At 40.4% G+C, this 15,449-nt stretch overlaps 1 protein-coding gene across 3 annotated transcripts in view; it reads left to right on the forward strand.

The window, feature by feature from the left end:
- SMYD3 (SET and MYND domain containing 3) overlaps window positions 1–15,449 on the forward strand; it is a 634,393-nt gene that overhangs the window by 515,411 nt on the left and 103,533 nt on the right. For all 3 annotated transcript variants that reach the window (XM_034764985.1, XM_034764986.1, XM_034764987.1), the window contains one exon: window positions 4,115–4,225. In XM_034764985.1, coding sequence (XP_034620876.1) covers window positions 4,115–4,225 — 111 coding nt within the window. The remainder of the gene's footprint in view (window positions 1–4,114; window positions 4,226–15,449) is intronic.

The following is a 15,449-nucleotide window of genomic DNA, read 5'->3' on the forward strand; positions in this document are numbered from 1 at the left end:
AAATTAAATTATGGGACCTGGGGCCCAGATCCTCAAAGGGACCACTGGGGTGGAGTTGGACGCAGTAAAGCTTTGGTCAACTGAATTAATGGTGTAATTAATACTGTACATCCTACATGCAAAATACTATTAAAGCCGTATTTGATGAGTGTGAATATTTCATAATTAGATGCAAGGCTCATTTAACTTGTACATAATGAACAGATCCAAAATTAAAACAAGTGTAAGAGACAGACTTTAATAAAGGGTTTCTATGTATAACTGATTAAATGATTAGTATACACTTAGTCACTGGGAGAATGGTCATGTTTTGAACATTACATTTACATTTTCCCATTCAATCTGGCAACAACAATGCAGCTTAATGCAGCTCTCAGTGAAATCAATGGAAATATGCCCATTGATTTCAATGGGAACTGGATCAGACCCTTTAACTGCACAAGAAATCAAGGGGTTTTAAAGTTCCACATCATAGGGATTATTAATCATGTGTTGCCTTTCACTTCTTGGTCATAAATTCAGAGCAGGTCGTTAGTGACTGTTATCATCTGATAGCAGTTTATTGGCCTAGAAGAAATTGCCTTCAGTTTAGTTTCTATTATGAAGTTTCCTGCATAATACTTGGTACTCTTGTCAGGAGCACAAACAGAAAGGAAAAAGGGATTGAACGGGTCTAGAGACTGGAAATGGGCAAAGTGGGGGTTGGTTCACTCTCTGTTAGATTTAGGCTGTGCTTTGTGATTCAGGTTTGAGACTCAACCACTTCTAATGCTTAGATTCAGCAGTGTTGAAAGCTTATGACCTTTTCTCTCAATATTTTGGCCTTGAATGGAGGTTTTTTGCCTCTGTCTTCACAAACCAGGTCAGCTCCCAGACTGCTGCACTGGGCAGCACAGTATGGGGAGGAGGTGACCAGCCCTCTGTGGAGAAAGAACTGGTTCGGGGCTATTTAGAAAAACTGGACGTGCACAAGTCCATGGGGCCGGATGCACTGCATCCGAGAGTGCTAAAGGAGTTGGCAGATGTGATTACAGAGCCATTGGCCATTATCTTTGAAAACTCATGGCGATCGGGGGAGGTCCCGGATGACTGGAAAAAGGCTAATGTAGTGCCCATCTTTAAAAAAGGGAAGGAGGAGGATCCGGGGAACTGCAGGCCAGTCAGCCTCACCTCAGTCCCTGGAAAAATCATGGAGCAGGTCCTCAAGGAATCAATTCTGAAGCACTTAGAGGAGAGGAAAGTGATCAGGAACACTCGGCATATGCAAGTCATGCCTGACTAACCTAATTGCCTTCAATGAGGAGATAACTGGGTCTGTGGATGAGATGAAAGCAGTGGACGTGTTATTCCCTGACTTTAGCAAAGCTTTTGATACCATCTCCCACAGTATTCTTGCCGGCAAGTTAAAGAAGTATGGGCTGGATAAATGGACGATAAGGTGGATAGAAAGCTGGCTAGATCGTCGGGCTCAACGGGTAGTGATCAATGGCTCCATGTCTAGTTGGCAGCCGGTATCAAGCAGAGTGCCTCAAAGGTCGGTCCTGGGGCCGGTTTTGTTCAATATCTTCATTAATGATCTGGAGGATGGCATGGACTGCACTCTTAGCAAGTTTGCAGATGACACTAAACTGGGAGGAGTGGTAGATACGCTGGAGGGTAGGGATAGGATACAAAGGGACCTAGACAAAATAGAGGATTGGGCCAAAAGAAACCTGATGAGGTTCAACAAGGACAAGTGCAGAGTCCTGCACTTAGGACGGAAGAATCTCATGCACTGTTGCAGACTAGGGACTGAATGGCTAGGAAGCAGTTCTGCAGAAAAGGGCCTATGGGTTACAGTGGAAGAGAAGCTGGATATGAATCAACAGTGTGCCCTTGTTGCCAAGAAGGCTAACGGCATTTTGGGCTGTATAAGTAGGGGCATTGCCAGCAGATCGAGGGACGTCATCATTCCCCTCTATTCGACATTGGTGAGGCCTCATCGAGTGTACTGTGTCCAGTTTTGGGCCCCACACTACAAGAAGGATGTGGAAAAATTGGAAAGAGTCCAGCGGAGGGCAACAAAAATGATTAGGGGGCTGGAGCACATGACTTATGAGGAGAGGCTGAGGGAACTGGGATTGTTTAGTCTGCAGAAGAGAAGAATGAGGGGGGATTTGATAGCTGCTTTCAACTACCTGAAAGGGGGTTCCAAAGAGGATGGATCTAGACTGTTTTCAGTGGTACCAGATGACAGAACAAGGAGTAATGGTCTCAAGTTGCAATGGGGGAGGTTTAGGTTGGATATTAGTGAAAACTTTTTCACTAGGAGGGTGCTGAAGCACTGGAATGGGTTACCGAGGGAGGTGGTGGTTCCTGGTTTCCCCTTTGCTAAGGGGCTAATACCTGATGCATCATATTTCCACCCTGTTAAGATTGCAGTCAGGCACTCAGAAGTTTGGAAATGCTGGAATAAAAGTTGCTTGGGCATCCTTAATTTGATCTCTTTATGTGTATGCATTATGATATACTCTTTAATTACATGACCACATACTATTCCCCACCCTCTCCCCGCCCCCCACACCTGTGGAAATTTTGGGTGCTTGACTTTGCAACCTTAGCAATGTTCTTTAACATTGTTATTCTATGTGTAATAAATATTAAATTACATTTGTAATAACAAATGAACAAAGTACAGGCATTATGCTTGCTTGTTAATTGCTTGTTTACTCATACTACCCACTAACTTGCAAAACTCAGTAACTGACAATTGGATCTCCCAGTCATTAGTGAAAATTGGTAAGGTTTCCCTGTAATTTCTGTTTGAATGCAGTCTCATGATTTAACTAGGAGTCATGTGAAAATGTCTCCCTGTTAGCTGAAGAATCTAGGTGCAAGATGTAGTAATGTGACCTGATATCTAGTTTTGCCCTTTTTGAAGTACATCAGTGGTCATTGGGTACCCTGTAATCCACAGCACGTGTGACTAAGCACCTGAGGGCTGATCTGAACTGCACTGCTATTTTGCTACAAACGCTCCTTCTTATTAGTAAATGCCTATGCAGTGCTCTAAACATATAGCACATTATATAAATGCCATGATTCTGGCCCTTTAAAATTTCTTCTGGCTGGTGGGGAATGTTTTTTTTGTTTGTTTTTTTTTGTTTTTTTTAACATTGGAATTTACCTGAATGGCATTAGGGTTTTTAAAGGGCTAGAAATGAACATAAGAACGGCCATACTGGGTCAGACCAAAGGTCTATCAAGCCTAGTATCCTGTTCTCTGACAGTGGCCAATGGCAGGTGCCCCAAAGGGAATGAACAGACAGGTTATCAAGTGATCGATGGCCTGTCACCCAATCTCAGCTTCTGGCAAACAGAGGCTAGGGACACCATTCCTGCCCATCCTGGCTAATAGCCATTGATGAACCTATCTAGCTCCCTTTTGAATCCTGTTATAGTATATTGGCTTTCACAACACCCTCTGGCAAGGAGTTCCAGAGGTTGACAGATGCAAGTATTATTATTTAATTTCAATCAGGGTTGTTGCATATCTTCTTGCAACTACTTGGGAATATTTTCAGCAGATCTAGATAGGAGGGTCTTATGTTTTTTCAGTCACAACAAAACAGTACTTAAATATTCCAATGATTGGTATTGTAGACATACTTAAAATAGTGAGATAGGATTGAAATAAAACTAACCTGGTTGACATATATAGAATGGAATGCATATTCTCAAATAAAAGTGGTATCTTTAAGTCAAAATATTTTTAGATATTTGGATGGTGCTGGAGTCCAGGATTACAGTCAGAGCTAGTCAGAAAATGGAATTTCCATCCCATAGGAAATTTGGATACTTCATCATTTGCTTTCATCTCAAAATCAGGACAAAAAGTTGAAGAATTAAAAGTTTTCTCAAAATTAAAAGTTCTAAAATTGTTTTGATTTGGCAGTGTTTACATGAAAAAAATTATTTAGATTTTCTCAGTGGGATGTATCCATTTATATGAAATCAGATTTTGTGACTGGGACATATTTTGGTAATTTTTTTTTTCAACCAGTTCTACTTACCAGTATATACTGAATTGATGCTTAAGTATAACAGTTCTGTTTTTTCTGTTTGTTGCACATAGCTCACTATCAGCTATATTGAATCACTGATGCCCAGCAGTGAGCGTCAAAAACATCTGAAGCGCCAGTATTGCTTTGAATGCAACTGTCTTCTATGCAAGACACAAGAAAAGGTATGTTGAGTAAAATCTCCAGTCACTGAAATATAATTTCCCAAGGCCTGTGACCAGTTTCCGTCTCGATTTGTAGGGACTTATCTTTCGTTACTTGTACTGCGAGAATCGAGAACCAAATGGCCTTTGCCCTCAGTGCTGTTGATGTTCTTGTGAAAGACAAGTGTGAATGAAAGAGAAGCAGGCCAAGTAATCTACCTGATAAGCAGCCTTACTTGCTAAAATGTGTAATGCCTGTTGAACCAGAATTTGTTTTCAGTCCTGAATATTGCAGGTCAGACCAGTTTGAGCTTCAGGGACTTCTGAACTTGAGGGTTAATGTGACTGAGCCATTATTTCAAAAGGAAAACCATTGCTCTTAACTGAAAACAGTTGTATGATTTTAGGGAAAACTATGTCCAGATTAGGTCTAAAACTAAACCAATTTTGAAAAATATATACAACAGTAAAACCTTGAGCTATAGCGATCACCTGCTGCACCCACTGGAGGCAGAATTTGCTCCAGTGTTGTGAAACTCTGTTCCCAGCTGGCTCTGCTCCTCTGCACTCTGCATGAAAGTTCCATTAAGAAGGTCGGAAGTTGTTTGTGGAGCATTGGGTCACTAAGCTTTAACAGCATTAGAACTGTGTTCAAGACTGCTCCCTAGGAGGGCACAAACAGGCACCTGTAGTTTGGTTCAAGCATGGTTAATAGCTGTGCAGTGTGAACACAAACTGGGCTAGCTACTTTTCCAACATGTTGTGAGATCCTGTGGAATATACAAAATTAGTCTGTCTCTGTAGCAGTGTGTATTTGTTCCTCTAACTAAACCTAGATTTTTTTTTTTTTTAAATTGATAATGTCCGCTCTGGGTCCCTCTCTTAATGTAGCTGTGCCTTGCCAGTAGACCCCAGATGTGCATGACATAAAGTGATGCAAACATGGTTCTAAAGAACGAGATGATGTAATGTGTGATCCAAGATGTAATTTCTACTCAAAAGAACAGAGAGAGAAATTCAAAATTTCCATTTCAATTACGTGCTGCCTCTGGATACTCAGTGTGAGGGCGGGAAGGGGTGCTGGTGAGTACAATGCCCCTAAAAGCATGCCAAGTCCTTGAAAAGTCTAACAAATCCTATGGCACTGCAGCCAGCATTTCAAAGAAAAGGGATCATAGCAGAATTATTTGCACACTAAGGGCCATAAACTGCTTTCTGTTCATGCAGAGAACTCTTTTTTGACATCAGTGGGAGTTTGGCATGTGAGGTGATGTCAATGTATAGCTGTAATGTTGGTCTGATATTGTAAATAGGGGAATAAAGGGAAGCAGCTTGGTTTCTACCTGCTTTTTTAACTGTTTTCTTGAGTGCCATAGCATCTGAGAATTGTTTGGGCGCGCTGCATCCAGCACATTCATCTCAGTATGGATACAGCCACATTTAGAAAGTTGAGCATCCAAATTCAACCTAAAAATCAGATGGGGTTTTTTAACAGAGGCTGTGAAGTAGCACAGTAGCAATAGCGAGAAGTGCTCAGCACGTTGAAAAATGGTGAGTGAGTTAAGAAGTAAGTTCTGTGGAGTATGCTGTACCACAAGTGCCCATGTATCACACTCACTAAATCTTAAGAGGGGTTGCGTGTACTCACATTGATGAAAATAATAAAGTGCTCTAAATGCCCTCCAGACAGTCATAAGGTCTCTCTCTTTCCCTCAATCTTTTTTAGAGTGAAACTTCTAGGAGAAAATCAATTTTGTGTAGTGGCAAATTTCCCAGGGGAAATGTTATTGCAAAATATTTTGGAAGGCTTGTTCTGGCAGCATTCTGAAATCCCCCAATGTTTCTGTATTATTACAATGTAAAGACCAAAGGCTCAGCCCTGAGAGATGCTAAAATCCTCATGCCAACTTCTGAGTGGTTTCAGTTCCCATTGACTTCTCTGGGAATTGAGGGCATGTCATTCATTGTCTATTAGGAAGACACCTTCCTATTGGGATCAGGTCAACGCCTTTGGATGTGTCCTGCTGCAATCCCATAGTTAAAATCTATATGTCTTTTGAACACTGTTGGTAAATTGTGCTGACTTAGTAGTTGTGATTTCACTTTTATATTACTGCCACTCAACAGAACCTGGATTTCAGGTGCCAGTCGTTTTTATCCATTGAACTACATGTCAGATTCAAACTCTTCCTTACAATGACAATAGTTTTATTTTGTTCTTTCAGCCATCTTCTCCTCCTTTGGAATGGACTAGAGTTAGATATATATTGGTCTGTGTATGGTGTAGTACTAAGAAGCTAATAGAATGAATTCACACCTCTGATTCTTAGAAAATCAAGTGGTAACCAATTTTCCATCACCTCTGTTTTCTAATTATATATGAATTCAGAGAACGATAGCATCACTCAGTTGCTCCATTACTTTTTTGTGTGTCACTCATGTAAGCATTATCTAAAGTTTCTGGTGAAAATAGTTTTCTTGAACTATCTATCTATCTATCTATCTATCTATCTATCTATCTATATATATATATATATATATATATATATATATATAAATATATAAAACCAGGAAACCAAAGAATATTTGTTTATTTTTCATCAAATGGGGCATTTTCCCCAAAATTGCATAGAACAGCAATATTCAGTCCTGCACCAGTGTCATTGTCCAATGTCTCATGACTAGATAAGGGAACTTCATACAGCTTAGAAGAGGAGGCTTCCAGTTTTCTAATGACATAATCCTCAACACTCCCCCAACCATGGTTGGTGAGCTCTGTAGTTCCCCTACGAAGGGTTTCCATTATCTAGGCCTTAGACTGTAAGATATTCATGTAAGATATTCGGTGTATTGATGATATTCTGTCTCTTCATATACTTTTATACAGCACCAACTGTAATGGTGCCCTGATCCTAGCTGGGGCTGCTGCCCATCAGTATGTATTAATAGTTGTCTAACTATAAATACACATACATCTAAAGAACACACAACACTGTCCTATCACATTCTGTAATGATTATTAGCCTAGCTCACTACCTAGTCATTGGATGTTTGAAAATGGAAAATTAACATAGTCTCATTGTAAGATCAACCAAAGTAAAATTTAGATTCTTCTTTAGAATGTTGGGTTACCACCAAATGTAATGGCATGGGTCACAACTCTAACTAATAAAAATAATCAATTTTGACCTACCTTGAAGGGCAGATTAGTAAATGGAATAAGAAAACCTTCAGAAAACTTGCTCACAGGATGCTTGCTGACTGTCAGTAGTTAAGTTATTACTACTGTAACATCTTCAGTTCATTGTACCTCTGATGGGTTTATACATTATTATTTGTTGCAGACATTTTAAGATCACTCTTCACTATGATTCGGAAACTGTTCCTTCCTAGAAGCTGAACTCTTGGCAGTGTATTACCAATCCAGCACACGAAAGCCCCTAACATCAGTTATAATTAAAGATGGGATTACAGTGATGACAAACATTTTAAATGAGGGACTGTTTTTTTCCACTCTCATAATCCAAGGTATTGTTAATGTTCTAAATTTTCAGCCAAGGATTTCAGAGAGATTTGTGTTTACCGAATCTCTTTGCTATGAGTTGTCCTTCTAATTGGGAGCCAAGATTTAATGTTTTAGCCTCGTTTGTTTTTTGAAATCCTTTATTTAGTAGTAGGTGCTGTCAAGGTCAGAAGCAATGAACTTGAATTTGAATCCCCAGTTATTTTTCCATTTGGCCAGCATTTGAATGTTGCCAGAGCTAATTATAATGTAATGGCATAAAGGTTTTATTTGTTTAATCATTTTATTGTTTTCCTTTAGTACTCATTCACTCAAACAACAAGAAGTCCGGAGTGAAAGTTACAGATGCAGGCATTATATAATGACACATGAAGAGAAGGGAGTTACCTCACAAGTAGGGACTGTCTGGTTTGGCCAATGTACATGGCAGAGGGGCATTGCTGAAATCACCTACTACAGGACAGGCCCAACAAGGAAAATAACAGAACACCATTGGACCCCAGCTAAAACTTCTCCATCACATTATCAATGATCTACAACCTATCCTGGAAAACGATCCCTCACTCTCACAGACCTTGGGAGGCAGGCCAGTCCTCGCTTACAGACAACCCCCCAACCTGAAGCAAATACTCACCAGCAGCTACACACCACACCACAGAAACAGCAACCCAGGAACCAATCCCTGTAGCAAACCTCGTTGCCTACTCTGTCCCCATATCTACTCTAGCGACATCATCAGAGGACCCAACCACATCAGCCACACCATCAAGGGCTCATTCACCTGCATGTCTACTAATGTTATATGTGCCATCATGTGCCAGCAGTGCCCCTCTGCCATGTACATTGGCCAAACCGGACATATTCCAGATAAACAAATGATACAGTGGTGGGCAATCTACGGTCCATGGGCCACACACGACCCATCAGGGTAATCTGCTGGCAGGCCATGAGACAGTTTGTTTACATCAACGGTCCGCGGGCATGGCTGCCCGCAGCTCCCAGTGGCTGCGGTTCGCCGTTCCCGGCCAATGGGAACTGCGGGCTGCGTGCGGGCCGCAGGCTGCCCACCACTGATATAACGTATCGTGAGGTTTCTTTTTGAATTGCTAACTGTGTTGCTGCCGCCTTCCAGAAGTCAGTGCCCAGACTTTCCAAGAGGCTTTCTATCCTGATTGCTATTTTCATGTTTACTTATTTATTTGTACTTAGCATGTTCTCCAGGCGCAATATTAAAGATGAAATCTCAAAATCATTCCAAAATATATTGGGGGTGGGGAGCAGGAGCATGAAACAAACAGGGACCCTTGAAAATGTTCCCACTCATACAGCTAAACATAACCCTCCCACCCCAAACCATAAAGTCCAAAGGAGGAAAGTCTGTGGCTCTTTGCAAGATTCTATGAGCGTTGCTGCTAGTGGTATGGTTAAACACACAAGACTAGTTGAAACTATCCAGTTCCAGAAGATATAACAAATGACTGTTTGTTTCTCTTCTTCCTTTTACAAGTCTGGGAAGGGAAGAGGTCTGCCAGAACTACTAATTTTGCAAGGGGAAAAAGACACAGCAATTTATTTAGCTGATCTCAAGATGCCACTAGCACCCCAGAATTTGAAACAGAATATCCCAAATATTATCCTGTGGATCAATACTTCAATATTCCACCCACCCCTTCAGTCTGACTTTAGCCTCAAGAGATTAACAGAAGTAATCACAAGCTCCTGAAACATATCACTGGTTCCTTATCTAGATGACTAGCTGATAAACATTTACTCCCTTCTGCAGAGCCATGTGGTGGTGACATGAACCCTGAATCTGTTCCTGAAACTTGACAACCAATCCAACAATGCTCTGTTCCTTTGAGGGGATCTTATCCTCTTGGGATGCATTTCAAAGCAGTCACAGGCAGAGTATTTGTAATGCCAGAAATGACACTGAAAGCAAAGGCAAGCATTTCTAATTTCTAGTCTCAGATGTTGGTTCAACCAAGGCTTAATCTCTTCAGCCTTTTAGAGTCCTCTGGTGTGAAGTTTCCTTGGGCTTGATCCATCTTTGGAATTTACAGTTTTTCCTGATCAAAGCCTGGGCCGGCAGACTGTGTCAGACCTTGACAAATGGATTTTGATCCCTCTCACCACAAAAGTCTACCTCTCCTGGTTGTTTCAAGACTATTGTCTCCACAGGCTTTGGTCACAATGGACGTGGGTCTGCTGGACTATGCTGGAGGCTCACTTGGGTTGCCAGAGGGCACAGAAAATGTACTACAGTTTATATAAATAGACTGGACTTCAGAGCAGTCTGCCAGAATCTGTTCACATTCAGGGACACAAATCAGCTTCAAGTTGGTCTGAGAGTTTCACAGTCATAGGGTATCTGTACTGCCAAAGTAGGAGTTGGAGTGTAGCTCTCTCCTGAGAGTCCAACCCTTTTAACTCATCTGGGAGGAACAGAATCTCATTACTTTCAAAGTCAGCCATCTAGAAGAAAATGTAAAACTTCTGACAGATGCTTCCAGCAGAAACTCTTTCCTGCCAGGGGAATGGAGCCTAGTTCTATCAGTGTTTCAGGCTTTGGAGGTGAGAGGTAAGCTCCCACCTGGCAGTATGGTTCCTTTCTGAATGTCCATGGCACTGAATCAGCACTAATTATTATTCATGTTTGTTTTTATTTATTATTTGTATAGTGTTAACCATGCATTCTGCACTGAACAAGACACAGAGATAAAGACAGGCTCCCTCCCTGGGAGCCAAGAGTCCAAAACAAATATGTAGACAACAGGGAGCAGTGAGAAAGCCAGAAGTTGTCATTTGAAAGACAACACTAGATCTAGTAAATGATCTTCTGGACACTGTTCCCCAGGATATTTTGGTTCACGTATCTCCTCCAAATAAACATTGAAGCCTGTGGCTGATTTCCTGGATCCTGAGCCTAACACAAACTCAAATACTCCATCTGAACCTCCAGTTCCCAGATTTGATGGTTTTACATGAGAACTTAATCTTGCTTGATGAAGGCACCTCTGGAAAGGTTATTAATATGCTGTTAAAATCCAGGAAACCAGGTCCCTTTTAAATCAAGTCCATAAAAATGTCGTCATCTGTTGAGAGGCATATGGCCTTCATTTTGCTCCCTTTCCCATGGTCTTGCTGCTTCTAAGAAGGCTTTTCACAGACCGTTACACTAAGCACTCTCCAAGACAAAACATCCATTATCAGAGCCACCTATTACTGGGCTCCATAAGGGGCCATTCCTCTGTGTCTCAACTTTTCCAATATCTGCCAATTTATCAGAAATGTTCCTCTTCTTTGAACTTCATCTTTGGTTTATAATGCCTGATGCCAACCCCCTTATGGACCACTTTCTCACATTTCTCTGAAACCTATAGTAAGTCTTAAAGCTGTGCTTCTTCTAGCTATAATTTCTGCCAGGAGAACTGGAGAATTGTCCAGTATCATATTTCAGTCCTGTTCTTTCACAAAGTTAAGGTGGTTCACCATCCTTTCTTTCCAAGGGCAACTCATCTGTTTTTCCTGTAATGGTGTGCTCCCCATTCATGTCCAAAAGAATGTTCAGCTCCCTAGAAGTTAAGAGAGCCATGACATTTTATGTTAATAGGATGAAACAGTCGAGGTCATGCTTCAGTGGAGGAAATCTGCAAGGCTGTAGTCTAATCCACTATTTGTAATTTTTTTAAAGCATTCCTGATTTAATTACTTTGCTTCAGCTGATGCCACCATTGGGCTCAGGACTTTGCAAGCAGTTTTGCTTCCCTTAAGTTCATCTTTCTCTGACTTTATTTGGATACTGCTACTCAGAGTCAGCCAGCATTGACCAGTCAAAATAATTCCCTTTCCCCTGTAAATGCCTCTTCATCTGATACGACCAAAGGTGTTCTATTGTGCTCCCCTCTGATGGACTTCAGATCTACTTGTTCTCTTTTGTTCATGTGTATGTCTTGCTGCACATTCAGTATTATTCTGATTTGAGTATAGTACTGTGATGTAAGAGAACAGTTAATTTTCTTTGAATTTCTACCTTATGTAAGACTAGTGGAGATAGGCTATATATAGTATAAATAAGTTACTTTTTAGAAATGAATAAATTTATCCTTGCAATTTACAAAATAAATAAAACAATTTTACCTATATGGATATAAATAACCAATGTCATCACGGTCATGCTGAATATCAATTCTGAGACACTATTGCAAGTCTAGAGTAGCTCTATATATTTCTTTGGGATTTACTGTCTAAATAATTTTTGAACTATCAAGCCTATAGTCTATATATTTATAAAGTCAAAATGATACCAATTTGTGATTTCAGTCGATAATATATTATGCTCTCTTTACAAGAATATTAATGTAACACACCTATAGTAAATCTCTGCCTCTACTACAGTCAAAAGATGGTCTTTTGATATTTACATCCTGCCTACATTGCACCCAGACTGGGTTAGCCAGAACACAGATTGTAATGTAGATAGGCTGTGACAATGCGGTTCTGGCAGAACCCAACTGAGAGTGCCAACTCAGGACAAATTGCTCAAATAGGGCAGTTACAGCCCAAGGCTGGGGTTTTTTCCACCTCTAAGGCAAACCAAACCAGCCAGACTAAGCGGACTTCGGTCTCACCCCACTGGCTAACCGCAAGTCTCACAAGCAATCTCCTTAGACACTCCAGTTTCCCAGTATTACCACCAGTGCCACTCGTTATGGGGACAAATGGTTATGAAAACCAATACCCCAGTAAAAGAAAAAGGTTCTCCTGATCCCAAAGGACCAAGCCCCAGACGCAGGTCAATATACAAATCAGATCTTACCCACAAATTACGCTGTTGCCAATCCTTCAGAATCTAAAATCTAAAGGTTTATTCATAAAAGGAAAAAGATAGAGATGAGAGTTAGAATTGATTAAATGGAATCAATTACATACAGTAATGGCAAAGTTCTTGGTTCAGGCTTGCAGCAGCGATGGAATAAACTGCAGGTTCAAATCAAGTCTCTGGAATACATCCCCCGCTGGGATGGGTCCTCAGTCCTTTGTTCAGAGCTTCAGCTTGTAGCAAAGTTCCTCCAGAGGTATGAAGCAGGATTGAAGACAAGATGGAGATGAGGCATTAGCCTTATATAGTCTTTTCCAGGTGTAAGAACACCTCTTTGTTCTTACTGTGGAAAATTACAGCAGAATGGAGTCTGGAGTCACATGGGCAAGTTCCTGCATACTTTGCTGAGTCTCAAGGCATATTTGCCTTCTCTCAATGGGTCCATTGTATAGCTGATAGTCCTTAATGGGCCATCAAGCAGGCTAGGCAGAGCTAACACCAGTTTGTCTGGGATGTCACCCAGCAGCATAGCATAAGTTTGAAATACAGACAGTATAGAGCCAATATTTATAACTTCAACTACAAAATTGATACACACATATAGACAGCATAATCATAATCAGTAAACCATAACCTTGTCTTAGACACCCCATTTGACCCCCTTTATACAAGATTTGCGTGCCACTACAGGACCTTGGTTGCAACAATGATCTATATGGTCCCAGATTATATCAATAACGTCACATAGGCCTAAATGTCCATGCATATATCGCCATCTTTCCTGCCATAAGTAACAGATATGCTTTTCAGTAAATGTCTTCAACTCTCCAGTCACCGTTAGTGCATACACTGTATTGTGTAACTGAATGACAATGCAAATTATTGGTTTAAGAAACAGATTAATGGCTACGTGGATGAACACTTGGAGATAATTTATATTTAAAACTCAAAACCACAACACCGACAATACATGTGCCGGTCACTTGCCACCTTGAACACTTACTAGCATGTTGTATCCTTTGCCCTTTACACTTTGTCTGGCTTCTCTCCTTTTAGACTTTAAGTTCTTCAGGTCTTTCTTTTACACTGAGTTTGTATAGTGTCTAAAACACTAGAAGCCCAGCTCTGACTGGGGTTTTGGAACTACTGCAATATAAATAGCAATAATAATGTTTACAAACACAGACCGAGAGACGGTATGGATTATAGGGAAGCATTTCTTACCCGCAAATTTGTGAGTAATCTGAGATAGCATGAACTTTAGTTAGCCCAACTGAAAATTATTGAAGATAAATAAAAATAACACAGCTGAGACTGAGTCCAAGTTGAAACAGAATTTATTTCCCATACTCAAGATTTTGTAGTTTTGTAAGTAGAAGGGTATTCTAAAAATGGAGCTGAAAGAAAACAAAGATATTTTTAGCCGTTTAAATCTACTGACATCATGAAATTTGATGGATAAGGAAATTCTTTGGAGGCTGGAACCACTTACTAATCTACAGAATGCACCAATACAATCTCGGCGCACTTGAGTTGCAAATCTAGTTTTAGGCTCCTGTAATTATGATAAAGAAGCAGTACTTTTCTAAAAGCAATACTTTAAGACCACATATTTGTGGAATGATAGTGTAGTGCCCTATCAATTGAGATGCCTAGCTTCAAAGCCAACTTTGTGAATATCTGGTCCTGGGTCAAAGGAGTCTGGGATTGTTTGAGATGTGTGTAAGTCTCCAGCTGAGGGAAACGTACTTAATTTCTTCAGAGAATACTTGTTAGGAACACTTAGAAGGGTGATGCCAAACTGGCAGATCACAGCAAGGCAAGCATGGTTCAATGAACATTACTGAGCACAGAAGTCCATTTTTGATTAATTTCTTATCAAGCTTAGAAGTATTTTAGTAGCCCAGAAATTAAAGTTCTGAGAACAAGTAAGTGTAAAACTTAAATAAATCAGATTTTTCTTATTAAGATTAATATAAACCTATTAAAATGAACTTTATTTGAGCCGACAGCAAGCTGGCACGTGGCTTTGGGTAGAGAATGCCTTTTTGTTCTGTGTTTGTCCGGCATATAGTACAATGGGGTGCTGGTCCATGACTAGGGCTCCTAGATGCTACAATAATACAAAATAATTAATAATACTCACTTGTAATGAGATTGAGCATTAAGATGAGGAAATTCTAAAGTATGATTTTTCATCGGACTGTAAAATATGGTAGCTATAATCCATCAAAAGGACTATTTGAAGAAGTTTTGCAGTATATATTTGCTTTTATCCATGTAACCAGCAGCTTAAAATCGATAGTAATACCTATGTTACTCATAAATACAGTACACAGAATGCCAAACACCGTGTGAGGGGAATCTTAGCTAATAGCATGGGTTTAATTCTATGGTAGTCTGCAGTAGAATGGGTGTTTTGGTGCGCTGTATTTTTCTAGGAGGTGTAGGAAAAGCGATACTAAACCAATGACATTAATCTTAATTAATATTCAGTTTTAATCTCATTGAGAAACATTGTAGGGTCAACTAGTCTTCATGCAGCTAAGCTGGTCACTTGGGTTCAGGATCTCCTTCTCCAAGGAGTGGTTGTAGATAGGGACACTGCAGAATTGATGCACTTCTTGCCTGGGAGAGAGAAACTGATGGCCCTGCTTTTGAAGCATTTCATTGTGACCAATTCTTGGAGTGGTATTGAGAGTGGCTCTGGCAGGTCAAACCAAACAAAGGGCCATGACCGTGGAATTCCTTTACTACAACTACAGCAACAAAAGCAAACAATAAACCTCCCTCTATTCCCCCTCCTCCTCAATCCATCTTTCTGAAGTTAGTAAAGTCTTTACTTATAAAGACCAGTTTGCATTGTTTCTGCCATCTTCACTTCAGTGCCAAAACCTTAG

Source organism: Trachemys scripta, chromosome 3, assembly GCF_013100865.1.
Source record: "Trachemys scripta elegans isolate TJP31775 chromosome 3, CAS_Tse_1.0, whole genome shotgun sequence".
In the NCBI taxonomy this organism is placed as follows: Eukaryota; Metazoa; Chordata; order Testudines; family Emydidae; genus Trachemys; species Trachemys scripta.